The 25,949-nt window shown below is 40.7% G+C and overlaps 1 protein-coding gene across 1 annotated transcript; it reads right to left on the bottom strand.

Annotated features, from left to right (window-relative positions):
• Window positions 1-959: 959 nt before the first annotated feature.
• Window positions 960-24,071, bottom strand: bmi1a (bmi1 polycomb ring finger oncogene 1a; the record flags this gene model as incomplete). Its single annotated transcript, XM_083663049.1, has 17 exons — window positions 960-2,290; window positions 6,029-6,109; window positions 6,741-6,839; window positions 8,599-8,644; window positions 9,591-9,699; window positions 10,847-10,894; window positions 11,777-11,832; window positions 12,684-12,780; window positions 13,120-13,256; window positions 19,192-19,247; window positions 20,147-20,203; window positions 20,298-20,354; window positions 20,437-20,497; window positions 21,366-21,400; window positions 21,484-21,547; window positions 22,904-23,015; window positions 23,933-24,071. The coding sequence occupies 17 exons, from the start codon at window positions 24,069-24,071 to the stop codon at window positions 1,943-1,945; spliced, it is 1,602 nt and encodes a 533-aa protein (XP_083519175.1). The 3' UTR covers window positions 960-1,942.
• Between the last annotated feature and the right edge of the window lie 1,878 nt (window positions 24,072-25,949).

Genomic DNA, 25,949 nt, shown 5'->3' with positions numbered 1-25,949 from the left:
TTTTAATGTATATTGTTTTATTTTACACTATTTCTTCTATTTATATGTGTAACGTGCCCCCCCCCCCTTTTTGTGTGTGTTTTACTGTCTATTTGTGTCTTAAATGTGTCTGACACCATACTGCACATAAGATAGTGCAAGATATGGCTGTCATACATTATAGTCACGTGTATGTATACTTTTTTACTCTTATTGAGTGACTATCTATAGCCTTCCCCTCTGACACTGGGTCTATTGTCTTATGTTTACTTGTTTGTACATACAAAAATTCAATAAAATACATTTGAAAAACATATACTTATATTTAGGCATTGTATTCTATAGGCCTATGGGCTAACCTGCTTATTTATTCATTTTAATAAGCATTGATTTAACCAAATTACATTTATGTTCCCAGGATGGAAACAATAGCCAATTTGGTTAACTTAGGCTAAATATAGGCTACTCTAAGAAGTTAAAGGCCTACAATGAGAAAAAGAAACTGGAGGAAAAGCAGGCTCAAAGCCAAATTCAACTAAAATAAGCAGGTGCTAATGGATGAAATATTTACCCTACATTTTGGGAATAAAAAAAATAAAATGCCACAATGCATTATATAGGCTAGACAGACTCTTATATGGCTAGACATTTCATAAATTAATTTTCCATTTAATATTTTGCAGTTCGTTGCAATAAGTGATAGGCTAAATGTAAAAAAAAAAAACGATTTTTTTTTTTATATAACTGACATTTCTGATAAAATGTCGCCTATTCATCTCAGTATTAGCATGACCGGAGTTACATCTACTGATCCAACAGACATATGGTTGTTTCTGCCTCTCTGCATTCATTATCTGGTCATTCAAATTCCCTTTTCGCTCATTTAATAATCAATTCATGCAAAACACCAGACGGGCTGCGAGCTCTTTCAACAAACACTAACAAAAACAAACAAATTCATGTCTTTTAGTAAGTGTAAAATGTTTTATTTAGATGTTTTTATACTGTGCAACAGTAACAATACAATAAGTTGTCCATACAATCGAGCGATACAAATACGGAAAACACGGGAGACATCGAAACATCTGTCATTGAGCATGAAATGGAGCTGAGAGCCCATGTCATTCCCTCGGAGTAAAGGGGCAGAGAATAACATCGCTGATTAAATATGCATTTTGTTGCTATTTACATGCGGAGCTTCTAAAACTGCTTATGTATGTGGAGTTGGGAGGCTAAGCAATCAGACTCCACTGCAGCTATAAGAGATTGTTTTTTCGTTAAACGCAAAGTAAAGTGGATTTCTTCTCCACAGACTAGCACGAGTCTAGTCTATCTATATGAAGCCCACAGCCCCGCAAACACTTCCTTACCCCCAGATATAGGCTTCTCATTTAATTTCTCTGGAACATTTAAAAAAAACTGTTCAACTGACATTTAGGCTGGAACACAGCACCCAATCATTTTTCCCCTTAAAAGAAAAAAACAGTGTTTTCATGAACATGCATGTTTTAACTGACATGTTTTAAAGAGGCTAGTCCAACACACTTAAAATAGTCATGAGAAACACATTGATTTGGAAGAGACAAAAAAATCAGTAAAACGAAAGAAAAATATAAAAAGACTATCTTCAGTCACATCTGTAAAATAAAACTGTAGCTCTGCGGGATAAATGTCTGCCCTTCTCCTTTTTATTAAACACACTCGCCTCTCCAAATAGCAATCCCCTGCCACCCAACTTCCTTCTTTTCCTCTTTTTTGAAATGTTTCATCCGACTCCACTATACATTAAAACTTACATATCCCATAATATTTATAACAACAAAGGAAAAGAGAGAAAGAGAGAGAGGGATAGATAGAGAGAGAGAGAAGAGAGAGAGAACATTGTCTACAACAATGGAACTACGTTGGCATGGAAACGGTATTAGCTGAGCGGGGCTGGCGTTGGTGTGTGCGGCGCAGCGCATCATCCGGAGGAGGTGGCTGAGCCGTTCAGAGAGAGCTTCCGGGGCTTGGCGCCGCCACTGGCCAGGGGGAAGGTCCGGCTCTGGGCCGGGGCCGGGGCAGGGGCAGGGGCAGGGGCGCTGGCCAGGGGCCCGCTCAGGCTGCTGGGGCCGTGCTGGGGGTTAGGGTGGGGGCTCTGCGCCGGGGTGCCCGGGCTGGGCAGCGAGGAGGATGTGGCTTTGTCGCTGGCCGAGTCGCTCTCCGGGCCGGACTTGCCAGTGCTTTGTCCCCCCTGCTGCTGCCCCAGGCCAATCTTCATCTTCTTACAGCTGTTGGGGCGCACCCGGTACTTCAGAGGCAGAGGGCCATTCTGTGGAGAGTTATAGAACATGTTTTTTGTTTGTTTGTTTGTTTGTTTGTTGCATGTTTTTAGCTGGGGGAAACCCCAGGGGAGCACGGGGAGAACATGCAAACTCCAGAAAGGCTCTTTGATGAGATAGCCCACCTGGGCAGTAGGCACTGAGGACATGGGAAGGGGGACACTACCTCAGCGCCGGCGACAGCGCTACCACTGTGCCACCATGCCATGTTTTTAAACATAATTTTGGTAACACTTTCTATGAAGGTCATGTCTATACTATAATGCATTATGAGCACATTCATAAGACATTATAAAAAGGCTCTCCCAAATCAAACAATCTGATTGCTTCACAGCTGTGGTATATTTAGCATATAACACAGTAAATATACCACAGTTAGAGCCACTCACTGCCCTGGACACTGTGTGAAGCAAATTGGTGCAAAAATTTGGTGAGTTGGCCATTGGGGTCATTTATGGGAGAGTTTAGCTGTTTGGACCTGAGCCAGAGGGGCTCAGGTTCAAACAGTGATTTAAATATAGTAATAATAATAGTAGTAGTAATAATAATAATAATAATAATAATTTTCATATTTCCATACTTGGTAACCATTGTATAAAAGCAATAGCTCACTTCAGACCATGATATATGCTTATTATACCACACCTAAGGGTGTTTTCGCCCGATGCCATAGGTGTGGTAATAAGCATATACCACGGCCTCATGATCTATTGCTTAATTATAATGCATTATAAGGCTTTATAAGACTCTATAAACTTATAGAACTTGTAGAATATGTATAATCATGCAGGGCAACTTATAACAAGGTTTATAAAGTATTATAAGTGGTTGACTTAATGTATTATATTGTTTCCCAAAGACTGGGTTGGGACCAACAGGTGGGTTGCAGGAGATTTTATTTGGGTCATCAAATAAATTAGCTGAATTTCTTCCACAGTCTTTTATTTAAAATGTGTATATTGTTTTACTGGGAGGAAGTAAAAACAATGAGACAGCCTGTTAACTCTGCCTAAATGCATTTATTTAGTCTCTTAAAAGTATTTGACATGTATGTTTTCAATTACATGTGCATAAAACAAAGTTATGATTTCACAAATGTATATATCTCTGAAATGGCTGGTTTACCAGTTCAAGGTAATAAGGTGATGCGAAAATTGCAGTAAAAATGATCAGGAATGTTCATTTATTCACAAATTTGCTCTTATTGTGATTTAGAGATAAGGTCCATCGTGAATTGGGTCACAATGGTTTGTCATTTTTAAAAAGTGGGTCACCGGAAAAAGTTTGGGAACCATTAAGTTAAGTTAAGTTAAAGGTCCTTACACATCAAGAGCGATGCGAATATACGGCACGAAATTGCGATGCGAGTTTTGACCCACCTGTCAATCACAGCCACAGATGTGTACACGTCGGAAGCGAATTTCTGAAAAATCGACCGTGGTTCGAAAAAATAAACACCGCAATAACGCTCCGCGAAACTTCGCCGTTGGTATGCACGGTTGCATTGACTGATATAGGTTCGGAAAATATTGTTGACGTGCGAATTAATCGCACACAAAAAACGTGCTCGGTGTGTAAGGACCTTAAGTTATCCTTTATTTATCCCCATGGGGAAATTCATCCTCTGCATTTGACCCATCCTCTACTAGGAACCTTCCTAGAACTAGGAGCAGTGGGCAGCCGCAGTGGGCAGCCGCAGTGCAGCGCCCGGGGACCAACTCCAGTTCTTTTGCCAGTACCATGGTCAGGGGTAATGACAGGAGTATTAACCCTAACATACATGTCTTTTGGTGGTGGGAGGAAACCGGAGCACCCGGAGAAAACCCACATGAACACGGGGAGAACATGCAAACTACACACAGAAAGGACCTGGGACGGACCGGGGTTCGAACCCGGGACCTTCTTGCTGTGAGGCAACAGCACTAACCACTGTGCCACCGTGTCATCCGCATTAAACATCAATAATATGCTTGCATGACTTTGTGAGCTTTAAATAAAGTGACTGCACTATAAGGTCATTAGGAATTGTATAGTGTAACAGTATGAGGGCTTATGAGCAGTATTTGCTCGCTACAAGAAAAAAAGATTCTTCATTGAAACACTGTTGTCACTTTGGCATGGAGGTATAAAGCACTATGAATGGTCGCCCACTGCGCGGCCTTGCCTGCAGGTCGGCTGCCGCGTGGCCTCGCCTGCTCTATTGGCATGTGCAGCGCACAATTCATCATCACTGATGATGTCATAGACATTGTGACATCACTGAGGTCATAGACGATGAGGTCACTGATGTCATAGATCGTCATCATCGATGATGTCACAATGTCTCATCAGTGAAGAGAAAGGTAGAGTGCACACATCTACTCACAGAAGGCAGGTGCTGGACAAATTAAACAAACTAAGTAAAAAGAAATAGAGTCCGCACACTGGAATAAATGGCTCCCGCGGTCAGTTTAATAATAACGTTTCGATCAAGGGATCCCTTGATCTTTTTACTTATGACATCATCAGTGACATTACAATTGCCGAGTGTAACCAAAAACGTGACCAAAATCGCAGAACCCACTGACTCCCTTTTATATAAGGATTATGCCCACCACTTACAATACTTTATCAACCTTGTTATAAGATTAGAAACATTTATAGAGTTGTATAAAACCTTATGAATGCATTATAATGAATGTCCTCATAATGCATTATAAATGTGAAATTTTGTATGCACTCACATATTTCATTATATAGTATGTATGTATGATGTATGTATGTATGTATGTATGTATATATGTACTGTATATATATGTATATGTATATATATATATATACTGTATATACACACACACACACACATATACACATACACACACATCACTGTGATATACTGGTTTCTAAACTGTTCCCTATAGCAACACGATTCCGTGAAAATGGTCTATATATTAACTATGCATGTAGCTATACCCAAAATAGATTTTGTCACTATTTTGAATAAAAATAATGTAAATGTAGTGTAGGCAAGAAATGCATTTTTGTATATTTTGAAAATAAAGTAGCCTATATATTTTCCACCCATTTCTCCACACAACATAAATCAGATAGATTTATTAGGTCTGATTCTCCCCCAAGTCTTGGGAAAGAACCCATGTAGGCTATAGCATAATAAGAAGCCATGAAATGTATCCTACATAAAATATATATATAAAAAAAATCGAACCCCCTCCCTCCATTATCTGCAGCCTTTAAGTCTGTAGGCACCATGAAATTAATAACAACAATCCATAACTGATTGCATGTATTAGTCCTAAAGATAACCAAAACAAGTTGGTTATGATATAATGGGAACATTATACTGTAAAATGTAAAATAAATAAATAATACATTATTTTGTAGCCTATACTTTAAATGTATTTATCTTTTGTAATTGGTCTTTATCAATATTGCTGTAGAGTCAAGTTTGTCATTAAAGGGCAAAAATGCAATATTTAACAAAGCTATAATCACTATGCACCAAAAACTTCAGTAAGTGTCAAACATGTTGATTTTCATTAATATTTACTTTGGATTTGAAAGAGTGATAGTGGAAGACCACTATAGTGAAATCACAATGTGTGTTAAAATAAACACTGATTTCACAGTATAAAATATGGAAGAATGCTATATTAATAGAGGATATTTAGTAGGCTATAAATAAACCAGCAGACATCCATAAAATAAGCATCCAGAGAAAGCTCTCTTACCCTTCTCCAAGTGTAGATATATGCTATATCCATTAATGTGTAGTAATCTTTCAGCGGTTCGTCCTCATACATCACTTCAATCTGCAGTGAAAAAATAAATAAATATATCAATAGGGCAAAAAATATGATGAAACTGAGAACCTAAATAACACAATACCAGTATTCTCTAGGACAACCATATTCACATCAGGGTTCCTACACTTTTTCATAGACAAAATTCCAAAAAATTTCCATGACTTTTCAAGGACCCAGAATATAATTTCCATGACCATTCGCAACCTTTAAGTACATACGTTTTACATTGTAGCACCATGCCCTTCACCCCAAATCTCTTTTCACACATGCAGTGAAGTCCCGAACATGGGAATACTATATATCCTGTGATACTAGTGAAGCGTAAACCTGTGCAGCGCAGGTCTAGACTTTAAATTAGTAATACAAAAAAAAACATTTGGGGGATTTTTATAGACCTTTTTAACAATAGCCAAAAACAGTACACAGTAAAAACGGAACACACTGTTAATTCCAAACCTTTTCCAGGCCTGGAAAACTTTTTTCAAATTCCATAACTTTTCCAGGAATTTCATAATCGTGGGAACCCTGTCACATTATCCAAATAATTTAATAATTTAATGTTTTCGTTTTATAGCCTTAGCCTACTTGTGTATCGGTCAGACACAAAAACAAAGAGGAAAAGTCAAAAGCCTGAGACCTGGTAGGTGTTGGGGATGTCCATTTTGCTGCGCAGGAACTTCCTCAGATGCATGACTGTCATGGCTGCTGGACACTGCAGGTACCTCTTGTTGGCCATCTGTTGAAAACAATGTAGTCCAAGAATTTAACAGCAACACATATACACAATGACTATTATATACAGTATATATATATATATATATATAAATAAATGTAGGTTATGTAGACCATGGCCGCCCAATTTGGCCACACGCTCCCTTTGTTTTGGGCTGCCATGGATTTGAAAGGAAAGAAGAAAAAAGAAAAAAGAAATCACGGCCGACATTACTGTCTTTCAGAGGTTGTATCGGGCTCATCTTTAAAGCTATTGTGATGATACTTATATCATATGAAACTAGAAGACCTAAGGCATCCATTGGTATCATTTCAACTTACCTTGTCAGCTAAACAATGCTCCAAGTTTAGGGTAAATATTGGCAAGGAAAAACTGCCATGGCCATTTTCAAAGGGGTCCCTGAGCTCTCACTTCAAGATCCGAATGAGAATGGGTTCTATGGTAGGGTAAGGGCTACGCACCTTGAGTTGCATGCACTTTCTGTCAGAAAGGTGTCTTTCCCTTTAAATATGTTTATGCTCCCAAAAATAAGCATTATGGATGTGTTTTCTTTTTACAATCAACTCTGAAAATTAATACAATTACAGTTTTTTTTACATTTTTGTACATTTTATTTTAGCTTTAGAATGTCTATAAAATATAATATATTTTTAATAATTTAAAATAACATCCACATTTATTTTTGGCCCTCTGCCCTCCATCCAGATACATTTTTGGCCCTCATAGGACAAAATTTGGGCACCTCTGATGTAGGCTGAGCATCAAAAATGCTACAGGTTGATCCACCTTAAAAGCAGATTAAAAATAATTTCCATTACAGAAGAGCTGCAACTGTCACCATGAGGCAACAATCTGCCTGTCAAACTGAGATGAGAGAAAAAAAAATATATATTTCAACAGGAGCAATAATATGTAATATTTGTTCAAAGGAGCCTGCAGAACTGGGCTTCTTATTCTTATGTGGTCCCAAGGGAAGATGATAGGAGATAAACAATGTTGGCAAAGTAGAGAAAATGCAATCTGGGAACCCAGAGTCTATTTTTAATTGAAAAATAGACTCTGGGACCAGAGTCTATTTTTATTTGAAAAATAGACTCTGGGACAGCCCTCCCTTTTTTCCTGGCTTCATGTACAGCGCGCCTCTCCTGCCACCGTCATTTCCTTTGCTTCCATGCTCCACCGTTGACATTCTGAATAGCAACTTGCGCCGCGACTTTGGCGATACTACTAGTCACAACAACTACACCTCCAGTAACTTTCCAGTGTTGTTGTGAGACGAGTTGACGTATTGTATATATTATATTATATTGTACTACATTATGTTATATTATATTATATAACATTATATTATCGTTAATTAATACACTTTCTGTAATATATGATATGAAATAGAGTGAGCTGATTCACTCTGTCTTTTTGTCTTTGTTTGTTATAATTCTCAACTTGTCGACAATGTTATTGTATTATTATGTTTTTATGTTATGTGTTTGGACCCCAGGAAGAGTAGTCTCACCTTGGTGCAGACTAATGGGGATCCACAATAAAGAATAAACAATAAAGTCTTCTATGCAGTGTGTTTTTGCGTTAACGTTATTAGCGAATAGCCGAAACGGACGCGGAAAAGGAAGTGACGTGGCAGGAGAGGCGCGTTGTACAGGAAGCCGGGGGAAAAGGTAGGGCTGTCCCAGAGTCTATTTTTTAAATAAAAATAGACTCTGGGTTCCCAGATTGGAGAAAATGTGACAAAATCAGCTTCTGATACCTGGTCTTTAGACTGTCTGTCCTCTGCTCCAACTCCCAGTTTCATCCTAGAGAGAAAAACAGGAAAAAAACATTAACAATGGGCACCAAACAATTTACACTTTGATTACACAAGTGGACTTAATATTCACTTTTCAACTTTGTAATCATATGATTTTTTTTTATGTGCCAATGCCATTGATTCATGCAGTAATGACCGATCTAGATTATTTTCAATTACTTAAAAAAAAACACCAATTACGTTTGAAAATCAAAAACAGAATTTGTGGACAACATCAACAGATCCACAGAAAACAACCACTTGAATGAAAAGCATGTTTACATATGTTTTATATTACAGGGCTGACTGCAGGCAGCAGGGCAGCATGTGTGTTGCTGCTCTGGAGCTATTTGACACATCCTTGTGGCAACAAAACAAGGTCAGATGTCAGCAGTTGATAAAACCGTTTGTGGCGCTGCAGCCAAACCAAGAGGGTCGTCCGTATGCTAAACAAGTCTGGCTATCTGTGTAAAACAAAGAAACTCTGTGGCTTGAGTGTTGATTATTTGTGACATTTCAAAAAGGCTGAGAGAGAATTAACCAAAATGACTGCAGGAAAAGGCCTGACTTAACCTGGAGAGAATGCATGTTCACAACCGCAGTTAGTGACGTTTTATTGATTTTTTTCTCTCTCTCTCTCTCTTCATCAGACAGTAGGAAATCTGGGCTGAGAGACTCAGGAGAGAAGAATCTGGTGGATTTTAATCCCAGGACAGCAGAGGGAATTTGGGTCTACTGGGCATGGATTATGATCTATAGAACATTCTAGAAAATCTTTAGAAATCCTTAAGGAAGCTGCTGAAATGTAAATGTAAACTCATTCATCTCTACATAATCCATTATCAAGTATGTCAACATATAATATTGTTATAATATTATAACATTAAACTATGAGGGACAAAGATGTATTATTGCTTATATACTGTAAAAACACATAATTGAGAGCAGCTCACCTGCTCTGGTCAAAGAACTCGATGGAGAGGCTGATGATCTCGTCGTCTGTGATGATCCTCTTGTCTTCGTCCGCCACCTCTCCTCGCTCCTCATTCGACCCATTCGAGGCTGCAGAAGAGCAGAAACACACCGACAGGCTCGTCAGGAGGGATGCACGATATATCTCCAATCATATCGCTCTCGGATGATGTTAGTCATTTTTTTATATTTTGGTATCGGTCCGATGAGCAAAATAACAGCAATGTGTATCAGTTATTGGTATCGGCCAAACTTTTGTTGATTATGGTGATATTTATATATACATGCAAGTGTATGGTGATATTTTATATATGCATGCAAGTGCATGGTGTTATTTTATATATATGCATGCAAATTCATCTTCCTTGAAAATGTTAGATTCAGTGTACCATGCTGCATTGCGATTTGTCTGCGATTGTATGAGAAAGTTGGTCTGTCTTCCTTATACAACCGCAGAATGGAGCACTGGTAAAATGTTTCTTTATAAGGCCATGTTACATGAGTTGCCTTCTTATTTATGTTCTCTACTGACTAGCTATTAGTAGCTGTAACCTTCGGTCAAATGATGTCCGTCGTTGCTTGAACCCGCACTGTCTTTGGTGAAAGTGCTTTTAAAGTTTCTGCACCTCATCTTGGTGTGAGCTACAGAGACACCTTCAACCAGATTATTTTATAAGCATGGAAGATTATAAAAACAGGATTAAGGACTATTTGAGGATGCTTTAACTGAACACTGCAAATTGTTTGATGTAATTTGCCATCCTGTGTCTTGTTCTTTTATGTGAAACTTGTTATGCTACCTTGTAAAAGAGATTCTGAATCTCAATGGCAATATTCCTGGTTAAATAAAGGTTAATGAAAATTGTGATATTGAGAGGATGCGGTTTACGGGGTTTTGCAAAAATGTTTCAAAAAACAAAACAAAACATGTAAACGCAGTGTTTCACCGTGACCATGTTACTTTTTATTTATTTATCATGAAACTTGTTTTTATACTGATATCGGCCATAACAGCAATGTTATCAGTTATCGGTATCTGCCAAAATTGTCACGTCTGTGCATCCCTGTAAGGCGTGGGGGAAAGAAAGCATTTTCTTTCTTTCTTTCTTTCTTAATCAAAACAGGCTGGAACATGTAATGACAATAAGTGAAAAGGATTGATGTCTATGATTTGATGCAGAACTTGGATGAAATCTGTTTTTCCCTCCTCAGTGTGTGTTCAGTTGGTGTCACTCACCATCGACAGGATGATCCGCGTAGAAGTCTCTCCTCCTCTTCATTTCATCTACAAAGGACAGAGACAAGCCATTACAAGTCTGTTAACTGAGGCTAAAACACTGCAACCTTTGGTGTTTGGGAATTCTTTGTTTTAGTCTTATTTTTGATCTAGAGCAGGTTGCACCACTGAAACTGAAATGTGTGCTAATGCTGGGTGATATGGAATGATATGAAAATCAAAACATCACAATATATATATATTTTTTTTAATATAAATAAATATATATTATATATACATTATCGCGACAATATTGTATAGGGATGACTATTGGTGCTTTCATAAAATACTTACACAATGAGATTTTTGATAAATAATTATCAGTAATGTGTATATAATGACCAAGTGGGTAAAGGCAAATAATACAACAGCTAGAACAGTCTGGTAAGTTCAGAAAATGACATCACTTTACGTTAATGCAGCCATATATGCTCAGTTCGCACTGAATGTGGAAAAAAGGCATTCTCTTACTCTGCCCCCTTAAGGCTAAATAAAATAAAAATAAAAACCAGGAAAAGGAAACACTTATGCCATATCACCATATCGTCATCCAAAATCTGATGAAATCTTGTCTCATATCATGATATCAATACAATATTGATATATTGCGATACTAATATATACTGTATATATATATATATATATATATATATATATATATATATATATATATATATACACACACACACACACATATTGTATCGGCAATATATTTATTTATTTACATTTCCTCCTTTCATGTAGTGGTAATATTGATGGTGCAGTGCATGGCCCAACACAGTTGAAAATTAATGCCCTGCTAAATGTCCACAGGCAGCATCAGAGCAATGACAGCAGAGTCAGACTGAAAGCAAACAGCATCAATAAGACAGCCACATGCTGCTGGCTTACTTTTGAAGAGGCCAGGGACGAGCTTGTAGACGATGTCCTGGAGAGTTTTGTCAGACCTTGAGAGAGGAAGAGTCATGTGATTCAGAGGATTTTACACACACACACACACACACACACACACACACACACACACACACACACACACACACACACACACACACACACACACACACACACACACACACACACACACACACACACACACACACACACACGAGAGCAGTGTGTGCAATCTCAACATGTGTAGTCAAAACTGGCAGCAATGTATAGAGAAAAGCTCTGTCCCTTCTGTCCAATCAAAGCTTCTGTTTTTGTGTGCATCCTTATAAATGGTCCACTTAAGGTTTATGTGTTCTTTACATACATACTCACTGCTTGTAAGCATTGCAGCAAGAAAGAATACAAGCTATCTACATCTAAGGATGAACACACAGTTGGTTGTGGCTTTGAAGACTGTGGCAAGTCACACATTATAAAAAATAAAGTGGCAGAAGTACAGACAACTAAAATGTGTCTCAGGATTGTATATGAAACCAATCACTATCTGTTCACAGTGGGGAAAAATGTGTTTGAAAATCTGTGTTTTTAGTGGTTAAACAATTTCAATCTACGGTATCTACATTAGAATAAAGACAAAACATACTAAGGTCAATCATTTCAACCCAAGATCAAGAGTCACTCTTATGCCAAGAAGACAGTCGTTTGTTTAGACTACAAGGCTCTTCCAGCCAAAATACTTGAATCTTAAGGCTGGATTCCCTTACTTCAGCTAACACAAGAGGGGCAGGGACATGTGAAAAGCAATATAAGCAGAGGACGTAACATTATGGAAAACATATTTTAACAAGATTGCATTCTGTAATGCAATGGAATAAAATATAAGAAAATAAAAAATAAAAATTCTCACCGAATGTTGAGCAGAGGCTTGGTTTTGTGCACTTGTACATCACAGATGGGACAGTATTTGCTGGTTTCCAGGTAGCGCACAATGCACATCTTGCAAACTGCAACCCATACACACAAAAATGTCAATATAAAAACTTGTTCCGGGAGGATATCCTGAATCCGAACCACAGTCTGAAAGAGCCAAATATGGTTCACTGAATTGTTGCCCGGGAGAAGTGGTATTTGCAGTATAAACACTGCAGCACTGAATCCCATAAATACAAGTCTATTAATATGGCAACAGGTAAACTGTCCCAGGCAAAAGACTGCAGTTACATTCTGCTGTATCACAACTGTAGCCTAAATCATTTCACATCATTAGCTTACAACAATGACCTCGCACAGCTCCACTTCAACACTTTCCCAACTTGTAAAAGAAAGATGGCTATTTTGCTCACATGAATGAAGACACTCGATGATGGTGGTTGCGTCTATGAAATATCCTCCGCACAGAACGCACATGAGGTGAGGGTTCAGCTCGGTGATCTTGATCCTGGTGGTCCGATGCATGGTCAATGAGAAGGGAACAACGCTCCTGTGAAGGTCAAAGCAGGAAAGTTGGTCAAGATAGTCCTCGCTGCCGGAAAGAAAAGGCTATAATATCACTAAGAACTGGCTCAAGACTGATGCCCCAAATCACAAACAATGGCTGACCATCATAGATGATATCCTAGTGATGGAGAAATTATCTCACATGTATAGTTGAGAATGAAGGAATGTTTGGAAAAGGTTGGGAAAATGGCAAATAGCCTATATAAATGTGGGGAGGGAGGTGGGATAAATTGTAATGTTTAAATATAACTTCTTCCTCACTGTTCAGCCTTTATTGTGTGTATTGTTGTGTATAGTGAGTTTGTTTGTGTCTTTCTGAAGGAAACAATAAAAAACTACAATGGGGGGCAGAAAATACTGAAGCCATGCCCCCCAATGGGGGTAGCATGCATGAGGGCACTGAGGTCTGTTAGATCAGCTCTGCCATTTGGATGCAATTATGCTGTTTGTTTGACTGGTGTTAGAGCAACATCATATTTTATGCTAATCCTATAATAACCAAAGGGGAGGTGCTCAGTGGCAGATTGATAGGCAACAATTGGGCGTTAGTGAGCGGCTATAGCCTACCGAGTGACCGAGGCCATGTGACTGGTCATAAATCAATCACTGCATGGACTGATGACGCTGCTCTGCATGCGCTTTTTCCTTCCCTCGATTTTAAGTCTGAATGCCGCACAAACCAGATGGCGTCTTCAAATAAGATCAGTTCGAATAGAAGCAAGCCGAAAAACGGGACCGAGGAACTGTCCGGTTCTGTATAGGCCTATTATAGCTATAGCCTATATAGGCTTTATAACACGGATGGATCCGTGAACTGGATCGATGTTGCATCCCATGTTGAATCCTGCAGCTTCAAATATGCGGCACATGCATAACTTCATAAGCTTTGAGTGAGCGTGTTTTAATCATTAGGCTAATGGAGAGCAAAGGTCGAGACCAAATTGCCAGAAATCTATTTGGGAGGCATAGGCTATTGTATTAAAAATAATTAATAAAAAAAAATCTGGCGTATGGAGCATTGAGGGTCAGTGTTCATCTGAGCTGATAAGCTAATTAAATATTTTTAATAATAACAATTTAATTAATTATTAATAGTTAGAGGCTAATAATTTCAGATATAGCCGAGATCAGTGGGGTTGGAAGTTTTGGTGTAGCCTAAATTATATTAGGCTAGCCGGGACTCTGACGCCCCTGTGAATGCGGGTGAAAGGGGATGACAGGAGGCACCCCTTCACTGCGTCAGGTGTGCCACATAATGGTAAAACCTGAGCGTTTCTATGGCAACTTCCTTTGCTTTTAGCCCACCTGGCTTGTCGCCAGCCAGCAGAACGAGGCACGATCCATCCAAAACACCCCGGTGCTGCTGCTGCTGCTGCTGCTGCATGTGAGCGAGGCGGGCTGCCCGTACCGTGCCTCAGCTCCGCCAGGCTGCCGACGACAGACAGCACGGCTGCAGCCATTTTGTGAAGGGAAAAGCCCGTACCGTTTGAACGGGCTGCGGGGTTGCGCTTTCCTTTCAAAGCGGGCGACGCCAATATCCAACGCGTTTACAACCACTTTCCAAATCCTCTCCGGGCTGTGTCTGTGTGAAGGCTGCGTTTGTGTGCAGGCTGTGCGCGCTCACATCGCGGACATTCTGCCTTTTTCCATTCGCTTTGCGCCGTTTTTTCCCCACGGAGTGTGCACGAATCAGCACAGTGCGTGCACTATTAACAACATGGCTCGACACCAGCGACTATGCTGAAGTTGGAGCGCACATAGATCATTCAGCCTCTATATTTTGCGCCATTATCGACTTTCATATTAATTCAGCGTCTGACTAGGACATGCACTTTCATGGCAGACATTTCACATGGCAAACGAGACTCTGGCCAATACCAAATAAGTTTCCTATAGCCTACCCCATCTGGGAACCCAACGGGAAAAAAAAGTCCAAAGTCTGTCTCGAGAGATTATATAGGCCTACCTAAAATGCAGCCCCTTGTTTCTATAGCCTACCAATACGCTATAGGCGCGGGCTACAGCCTACCAGAAACGCCCTTTGCCGTCATAAGGAGAAATAAAACGTCAGAGTCATCATGATCATGTAAATCAGATCAGCTGCATTAGAGGTTGATCCTCGTGACATAGTGACAGCCAGCTTGTCCTATATGGTCCCTGAACACCATCACACTACAGCCTGCACCATGGCAGTCAGACTGATATGGTCGTTTATGAACAGACCAGGCAGGGATGAGCGTTCAAAGGATGGATCACACATGGATAATGATGGATGGTGTCTCTATAGGATATGCAGGGAGCCTGTTACGCCATTAATCGATTGACTGGTGTTTGGACAACTGTTCTCCCTCTGTCCTAGCCGAGCTGGTCAGACTGCAGCCCGACTGCCGTGCTTCAAGTCACTCACCCAACGAGCTTTACGCAAATAACTCAATTTATTATGGGAACGGATAGGCGACTGTCACTATCTGTAGCACCAGTCAACGAGATGCTATAGGCTGGGGTTGAGAATATAGCCTATCGCACATCTAGTCATCAAATGGACCATTTGCGCTTTGGAGTCGGTTTCATTGCGTCAATTAATCCAACAGCCCATACCGTGCAAAAGTGAATCCTTAATTTTCCAATAGAAAGAATCAAACGAAGAGACTCTCTCGGTCCTTTCAGTGACCTCTACACTTGTGTTGCATGGTGAATGTCCAACCCTCCTCAGTCCCATGGCTACCAGTTCCTCTTTTAAAGGTTCCCGCAAGCAGATCAACAACAGCTGGAAATACCCCAATTAAAAACGGCAATGGGAAACCTCATATATAAACAGCTGTCACTCAATTAAAAATCTCGAATTCAATTAGAGGGGATGGCTAATTGACTAGCCATACTGTTGCTTATAACAGCCAAAGCTGCCGTCCATGGAAACTCGGATGGAAATCTATATAGCCTAACTTCTAATCCATAGCCCAATCGCATGGTAATGTTTTGGCAACACACAATCCCGTCTGTTGCTTTATCACGTCTTTTCACAGGCATGTGAGGCTGTCGAGCAGAAATCCTGAGGGGGGGAAAAACATTTGAAGGGCAAGAAAACGCATGCGTAAAACATAAATTTTAGCCGATGAACCACACACAAAATCCCTGACTATCTTGACCAAAATAATTATTTCACTCCCGAAGAGGAAAACCAAAGCCATCATGGCACATTTGTCATCAGCTAGAGAGAGACAGTGCGCCAACAGCCAAGACATGAATATGATATCAAAATCCATAATAACCTTAATATCCAAAAACAAGTGGTCTGCACTGTCGCAGCCTGTGTGACTGAGACAGAGAATTTGATGCTTTGGCTGCTTGTCTAACACAGCCATTCCTTTGTAGCCTGACAGACGTCTCGCCTCCGTTTTTTCCTTAATTTTATTAAAACCCATGGGAGCTTTTTGAACCAAGATCACCATGCACTAAGACACATGCAGTCACTGTGCATGTTTAACGGCGACCCCGTGTTTATAGTGGCCGTAATGAAACATTTAGCACAAGTGAAATGGATTGCCTCCCTGTCACGTTTATGGGAGCAATCCAACTTAAGTTAATAAAACCAACGTTTAGCGAGGTAGGTGCAAAACCAACACAATGTCCAATCCAGAACATCCCAAACATCCTAACTCTATAAAATGAAGACATTCTATGGAAATATGGGCATAAAACGAGCGTTTGTAGGACTTTGAGCCGTTAACATCTCACCCATTCTAGTCTGGTTCACTTGAATCTCCCACTTTAGACAAATCCAAACGAGTCAACGCAAACCCCAACCAACACCAAACATAAACAGACAGATCGCCGAACGGCGGAGAATGCGACGTAGGGTGAGTGTGGATCTTAATTCGTGTGTATGCGCAAGAGGCGAACCGTTTTTAGAAAAAAGTGGTGCGGGGAGACACAGGAGCTCCACGTCGGTGATCTGCAGCCACCGTTGAAAGCCCCACATCCACCGCTGGCTCGATGCGTAGAAAAACGCCAAAGCACCCACCCCGAAACCCCCCGAAACACGCCCGTTAGTTAGAGACGATATCGAATATGACTTACCCGGAGGCTGGGCTGGTAATCGATGGGTCTTGAGGCGAATAGACAATGAAAGTTGGGAGGCGATCAGCAGAAAATGAATAGGAGCCGAGCCGCCATCTTGAAGCAGGCTGCAGACGCTGTCAGTGGCGGAGAGCGCACGGCGGAGCGGAGCGCATTTCAGATGGCCGAACAAAACTGGTCTTTTCCTCCCCGTTAGCGCGCTCTGTGCCGGTTCAATCCACGGTTTCCAAACAGTCCGATCCACTGGCTTCGCCTCGGGGAGGCTCCCGCTTCTGCACCGATAACTTTACCTCCAAAAAAATCCGCTTCCCCCCAGTAAAATGCAGCAGTGTGTGCTCCGTGGAAACTGACACCGTCCCCAAAATGGCTTGTAGTTCGACCGCCCCGCTTTGGTCACGTGGTCTCGTTGCTTAAGGGTGCATTGGAATTACTGTCGGTGTATTCTGGGTGCCTCTAATCTACGACAAAATAACAGACATGGCATCCACGTTCAGTTTGAGAGCGGTTTGAATGTCAAAATGTCATAACCATTCACTAGGCTAATCTACTTGAGCTCAGATGGCAATGTCAACTGCTTTAGGGCGCCTATAATGTAGGCTATTCTGGTCTATGACGCATGATAATAAATAAAAAAAAACGCAATAGGTAGGCTATTAACAGTTTGCTGTAGTTTTAACCCGCAAATCCCGTAATTCACTAACATATAGCCTAATTATTCTACTTTAGCTCAGATAGCACTATGCGAAAGCTGAATGCTAACTGCCTATTAAGTCCCGCGCCTCTGATCTTAAAAATATCAACACTCACACACGTTGATGTCATTTGGACCCTCAAAATGACCACCGTCCACCCACTGACGGGTGGCTAGCGCTGGCACCAGGCAGCTGCATTATTAATGTTTGTTTGTCTGTGGTTCCTGCCCGCTCCAAGATGTGGCTTCTGCCCTCCGCTGCCTGCTTTAAAAAGCAGCACTTGCACAAGCTAGACGTCGTGACAAATGGCTTTGAACCGCTGGTGTCAAACCTTTGTCACAGGCTGTCCTGACATCTGCAAAAATGCGGCGCAGCTTCCCACTGGAGCCTCTCCCTCAGCCAGCCCAACCCGGATGAAATGAAGGCATCTCGGATGTTTATGGAATATGAGCCACCGTGGTGCTTTGAGTTCAGCAGCTTTGAACTTTCAGCAGGAGTGATACAGCGCGACTCCAAACGAAATAGAAGAATATTGCACCCAGATAGGCTACTTTCAAATACAATTTTATATCAATAAACTCGCAGATTAGTATATCTGACATCGTGTGCAAGTAGGCTACACTTTTCTCTCGGATGGTTACATTTTAAAAATCCCTGCAGAAACGGCTTGGCATGTTGGAGGAAACAAAACACACATGCTGTCATGCAACTATGGCAAAAATCCTATTCACTCTCGCCGGGTTGACAAAACATATCCAACAGCTATTTCGTTGGCTCAACGTTTAAACAACATATATCACCTCTAGCCTCAGCCTGGCACCAATCTGCGTCATCTTCTTTAAGCACCAAGTTGTGTTTATTGAGAGAGAGGAGGGAGGGAGGGGAGAGAGAGAGTCCTGCAAAAACAGGCAGTAGCTATATCCAGGTGCATGATGCTGGAGTTTATCATGCTGTGACAAAACTGGATGCACAAAATGTATTGATATATCAAGCCATACTCCTTTTAATTGCAATAAAAATCGGAATGATAATTGATTCACGTGTTTCAGTCAACCTCAAGTAAAAAAAAACTATAAAGAGAAGATGAATGCCGCTAACGGGTGCAGTTCAGTGCTTTGTGGTGGAAACTGGACACCATGGCCTCCTCACATCTGAGTGGCTTTCTCCAGACTCTTGGCAGCGTCTTTCAGCTTTCCCACCAAATCCTGAAAACAAACACATCCCCTCATGGATAAAACACACCATAGCGTCACACTGCGTGGATAGAGACAAGCTGAAAATATAAACGGAACAATAATATTAATTTAAAGTGAACACCGACTTCAGTTGAGAATAGACTGAATTATTTAACATTAATCATTTTTGATAAACCCACACTTAAATGATAACGGAGCTAAAATCGCCATAGCCTATATTTTGGATCATGAAACGGATCGTCAAGTTGCGCAAAACCAACATATTCAAATATAGGTCAAACTAGACAATGGCTTGTCGAAATGAAGACAGAACCAGCCGAGGTCGTAATGGAACTGCAGTCAGTAAAGCCATCAGTCATGGTTCATGTAGTCTCGCTTGCCAGACTATCTCCGTTTCATGGTTCATGTAGAACATTTTACTATAAAAAATATATAGAGGCTATACCGACCTTCAATCCGTTCTCAAGAACGCAAGGCAACACTTTTGTGTGGATCAGAAATGCGAGTAGGCTATACCTTACATTTATTTTAATAGACATATAATTCTGGATGTATAAATAATTTTAAACTGAGGTTTTGACAACAATGGAGCAGAGGTGCAATGACATGAAAATCCGATTGTCGTGCAGACGCTCAAAAGCCCTTCACTTCAGTTGATTAGTTTAATATGCAGCTGTAAGGACGTTATATAATATAATTTAATAAATTGTATTTATTTGAAAATTCTCCAGTTTGAATAACAACAGTAGCTGCAGCAATCAGCCCACTGAGGCGAGGTTCCTATGTGCCAATGATGCAAATAGACTACAATAATACATGAACAAGCTGCTAGTTCAATTCTATTCTGTTCTATTCTATTCTATTCCTAACTTTATTGTGGACTCCACTGTCTAGAACAAACTCCTCACCTGTAACTGCTCCATGGAGCAACTGAAGTCGATGTCCTCCGAGGACCCTGCACCATTCTGCCAAAAGAGCAGGAACAGCTTACAGCAACACACCAGTCAGAAAAATACATTAAAATGAACGGATAACAATGGACACTGGTCAGATTCATACCTCAGTGCTAAATGAAAGCATGTAGAAAGGCTCGTTGACCTTCTGGACTTGTCCATTCTGCCAAGGAAAAACACAGGCTGGCTGACATGGACAAATTATACAACAACAACAAAAGTGTCGTGAAGTTTGGTCTATATACCTTCATGTGGTACTGCAGACGCCATGACACGTCGTTAATGTGAGGTGGGCACCTCCCTATGCTGAGAAGAGAAGAGAATAAGGGAAGAGAAGAGAAGAGAAGAGAAGAGAAGAGAAGAGAAGAGGTGAATCTAACATAATTAAACTAATGTATGAAGATAGGGGGAAAGCAAAATAACTGAACATAACTGATTTTGTTCATATGGTGGCCATGCCTTGTGATGAACTGAAGTCATAATTGAAGACATAATTTATAAATGTTTTAATCCACACTAATCCCTGCTAATTGTATGGTGTTTGAAGTGAAATGTGCACTGCACACAGTCGATATAAAAGTGCATTTAATTTTGACACAAGTTTCAACAGTGGGCTGACTATGGTTTGCCACATGCAGCGGCTCACATCACAGCTCCAACTCAGTAATAAAACAGTGAAGTTTGCATGTCAGGACAAAAGGGACAACGAGCATGATTAATTACAATGTAAATGCTGCTTTATAAGGCACCATAAACTAAAGCTAATTGTAAAAGAGCTACCTGCAAATACAAACTGATTAAAAAAACAGCTGCAACTGTCAACTCAAACCATCATTTAACAACTGAGCAAGCAAGGGGGGTTAACCAAAGCAATTGGGATAAAAAAACAAAACATCAGTGACTTCAAATGGGCAATTTAGTGAACACTAAAAGGCTTTCAAATTATTTCACTTAGACTACTATTCAAATAATAGCCTATACTTAAGTCAATTATTGTGCAATGTTACAACTTTGCCCAATAATTTACCTCTCATTGATCTCACACTTTCATACATCTTGCTGCATGCTTGCCGAGGCGGGATCGATCTGACTGGGTGTGAAACTTTTCAGCTCAAAAACAACACCACCATAAATATCTTTGGCATTTACAGCTCCAATAATATATTTAACTCACCTTGCTAACAGACGTTCCAGCTCTTTTTTATGTTTCTGTGAAGCAAAACAGATTTAATCAGTTTGTGGAGGGCTGAGCCAGTAACTAACAGACAAATCGTCATCATTTGAACGGTCACCTGGTATGAGGTGTAGAATATTTCTATTCTCTCTGCACTGAATGTGACTTCTTCAAGGCATGAGCTGTAACAACAAAACAACAAAAGGCGGCAATTACACAACAAGTCGCATTTACATAACAAACTCCTATAGCTACCGGTCGTTTAATATGCCTCCGATTACAGGCAGTAGCCTACAATTCTGACACAAAAAAATATTTAATTTAATTTATTAATTTCTATATATAAATATTTTTTTAAATCAGAGTTTGGGGGGGGGGATAAACCAGTCTTTGTACTTCAGTCCCATAGACCAAATTTTCATACAACTTCTGTCTGCCTTTTAGTAAAAATGAGCTCATGGTCCCTGCAGCTTGAAGGCAATTTTAGAATGTGCAGAAATACATGGAAACCTAAGCAGGGTCCTTCGAAGCGGAAAACGTACATGATTTTAGCAAAGTGGTTGTTTGCCCCAAGATGATTACTACCTGGAGGTCATAGTTCATCCACTTTTTAACCACTACATCACCGACTATACAGATGGTCTCAGACCTGGTTTACATGCACCATAACTTTGTTTTTTTGCACATGCACCCTGAACATCCTGGCTGCATTTATGATCTGGTTAACTCTGATGAATGGATAATCACATCAGTTCTCTGATCATAGACAGCACTGTGAAGCATGTGTGAAGCACTGAAGCACTGGGAAGCATGTGTGAAGCATGTGTGAAGCACTGAAGCACCTAAAGATGATGAAGCAGCACTGTGAAGCACCTAAAGATGACGAAGCAACATTTTGCAGAAATGCAGGCGTGCTATTTCCCAACAATTATGTCAAACAGCATTATATTTTTGATCATGCACATTGCATTAGCTGTTTTTTTTCTCCATTTGCTATCCCATAGCTGACAATATTTGTGCAGAGGAAATGCCATTGCACCACTATTTAATTCCCACTGACTCCCAGCTGTTCTCTAGTGCACATGCAAGACATCCCATAATAGATGTTTGTAGGCAATAGATTCATATCATTAGGCTATTGCAATAACATAGTTTATAACTGATTTCAATGAAACACTGAAGTGACCTCTTTCATTACTTTGATATATTTTGACTGGAATTTTTTTTGCAAGCTTTTGTTGTTTATAGCATTTTGCTAGAAATCAGATGAGATGTAATAATATACATTACATTTCAAATCTATGTTTTAATCCATTGGTGACATTTTGGATATGAAAAATGTCTCTATAGCTTGCGTGATACAATCAGAAGATTTACAAACTTTGGTTGACAAAGACACATGCAAACAGCAGAATCTATAAGACATGATATATTTAGTGCATTGTGCATATTTTCCGCCAGGATATGCGATGTTTGATGTATGTTTTGATGTAAAGCACAAAGATGTTCTACATAAGGCACTTTCTGATTTAGCCTACCTTAGTGTTGACTTATCTGCATTTTGTTTGACCGCCTCCAGTATGAAGGTGGTCGCTGCTGTGTGACTCTGTTTCAGCACGATCTGGTCGATCTGCTTCAACTCGGGCTGATCTGCATCAGAGGAGAAACCATGTCATGAAAGAAGCCACTGATCAGCAGGCTACTCATACAGTGTGTGGACTGCTGTCAGGTTGGAAGTTGTTGAAGCCTCCACAGATTGTCATAAATGATGTATGCTGGTTTGCGATCCATATTGTGTCCTCCATATAGAAACAGCCATAGCCTACAATGGAAATCAATGATCATTTGCATGTGAATGGGCCATTCAGCTGCATGAGCCCACAGCTCCTTTGTTAAATCCAGAATGAACAACTCACTTTCTGCACCACGATCGCCATATTTCTAAATGAAGGCTGTCTGTGAACAGCTCTGATGACGCAGAATGTGGACAAACAGCACATGATCCACGAAAACAGCTGGAACAGCCATTGGCCACTGAGTAGGCTAAAGATCTCTAGTCTAACAACAACTAGCGGGACTCGGTTATCATATTGCACGGGCTAATTTCTCTTAATGAAGCTCAACGCCAATTAAGAGCAGCACTAAAGTGCCCGCTGCGGTGTCCGTAACAGCGCACTTTGCTTAAGAACATGCGTCCATCGTCGGTTTTGCATAATGCGGTGATTGGCGTGGTGTTTGTGACATGCAGATGGAAATTTGATGGCATTTTAACTAATAACAAAGGGCGAGCCGAGTCGTCGCCGATGCTGGCAGCGGGTAGCAGATCGCTCCACTGCGGCTGATCTGCCACAAACCCCTCCGCGCTTTACCGCTCCAAGTGAACAAGCACCCGCCATTATAGCGCTGCATTCAGTCCACACATCTATTAGCCGTGGAAAGCTCCAGACGTCGAGGCAGCTCCGACAGATAGACACACCACCCGACATGAACACGGAGAGAAAGCGGAAGCAGCGGCGGATGGAAACGAAACAAAAGGCGGTGCTGCGGCGAGGAGACGCCGTGCTCACCGAGGACCCCGGGGTCCGCTGCGGAGGACAGCAGGCTGCGGAAACACACGTCCAACAGCACCGCGAAGCTACCCGGGGAGAAGACGCCAGGGTCGGCCAGGCTCTGGAGCCCTCTCTGCACTGACTCACTCAACTCCATTTTGACCAGCCACACCACACCACGTGACGCGTCAGCTGATGCAGCGTGTGGAGGCAGAGAGAGAGGGAGGGAGGGAGAGAGAGAGAAAGAAAGAGGGAGAGAGAAACGAAAGAAATAGGGAGAGTGCACTATAGAGAGGAGAGGAGAGAGAGAGAGGGGACATACCGAGCTGGACTGGCAATTTGGCAAAGGTCAGAAATCACCGTGGAGGAAAACGCAGTCTGGTGGAAAGTTCCCCCTGTGTTCCTGCAATGCAATGCCCTCACTGTCTGCAACCAAGCAGAGCACATACTCGTGTTGCTGCGCATGAGGGTCCCTCATGCTGCAGCATTGAGGGAAGAGAGAGGAGGAAAAACGCTATTAAATTAGGCCGGTGGTTTCCAAAATTACAGGGTCCGGGACCCAAAAGAGGTCCCTGGAAGGATGCTATGTGTGCTCTCAGCAAAATGTTAGTTTTACGTCACCATTAGGCTGTAATGGCATTCATGTTATTTAATTCTCCAAAACTTAGTGCAGTGTAGCTACAGATAATTGTAGCTGCAATAAGCTTTTCAGATGGGGGGCAGGGCCAAATTTGATCAAACATCCCGTGTATGGGGCGATAGCCCCACTTCAAGGACCCCCCCCCCCCCCCATATATATAGGCTACTGGCAGATTGGGGGGTCCTTGACATGAGAAAGATTGGGATTGTTATTATTTATTTATTTATTTATTTATTTATTTATTTATTTATTTATTTATTTATTTATTTATTTATTTATTTATTTATGTATTTATTTATTTATTTATTTAAGTGATATACACTGGATTTACTCAATATTTATGACACATAGACTGTTTTCATTTACACTGATGACATTACTCCAGGTAAAAGCCATTATCTCTGATTGATTTCCCTTATTAGAGCTGTTCCAATCACAAAGGAGAAGGTGGGAAAGAGAAGCAGACGAGTTAGATTTAGAAGGTTTGAGACAATTCAATTATTATTTACAGTGAAGGAAGCTAAGCAAAATCTGTGCCAAATCTCTTAAAGGTCCTTTTTGTTGCAATCATTTTGGTTATACGTGGCTATTGGAAGCTGCCTATTGCATTTTAACATGACATTGGTTTGGTTGTTGCACACTTGTATTAGGCTTTTTTTTAGTAGACCTACATAGGGGGGACTTCCCTGCCGGAGTCTTGAGACAGTCGAGGCTGACAGTGTGATGATAGGCCTATACATCACTTCTAACTTTCCATTGAAACCAGCATTTGTAAACCATGGTCACTGCATGCTTTCTTAGCATGTGAGGAGGACTATAATGGAAGATAGGAGCATGTATGGCTTGATGCTTTGGATATAAAACTCTTTCAATCTGCTGAAGTCCTTGAACAGTTTGAAGAACATCTGCTGACCTAAAAAGAAAATGTCTCCTCTGCAGATACTATAGCTCTCCACACATTTGGGCATATACTGTATGAACAATGTGCCCATAGGCTAGCCACATGACCTGAGGGATCTACTTTTCCTCTGACCATGAGAAGAGCGGTCTGCACCTCTGAAGCACAGTTGCAGCACAATCCTGCAATAAATCAGCTATGGTTTTCATGTAAAAATGCAATTTCTTCATTCTTCGTATCAGGGTATTTCTCATGGGGTTACATTTCTCTGTTCCAGACTGCATTACATAGCCTACTGAATATAACATGCTACTTCAGCCTGACTACCCAAGTCAGTAACACTTTACAATAAGGTACACAAATAATGTAGCCTAGTAGTTACTAGTAAACTAATGAGAAACTAACTTTTAGTTAATTAATAGTTAATGATTAGCTAATGGCCATTAATCATTAGGTAATCATTAATTAATGATTAGTTAAAGTCAGTTCTGAGTAGT

This window comes from Poromitra crassiceps (assembly GCF_964638095.1).
Source record: "Poromitra crassiceps genome assembly, chromosome: 2".
Taxonomy (NCBI): Eukaryota; Metazoa; Chordata; class Actinopteri; order Beryciformes; family Melamphaidae; genus Poromitra; species Poromitra crassiceps.
This window is presented reverse-complemented; position numbering and strand designations above follow the sequence as displayed.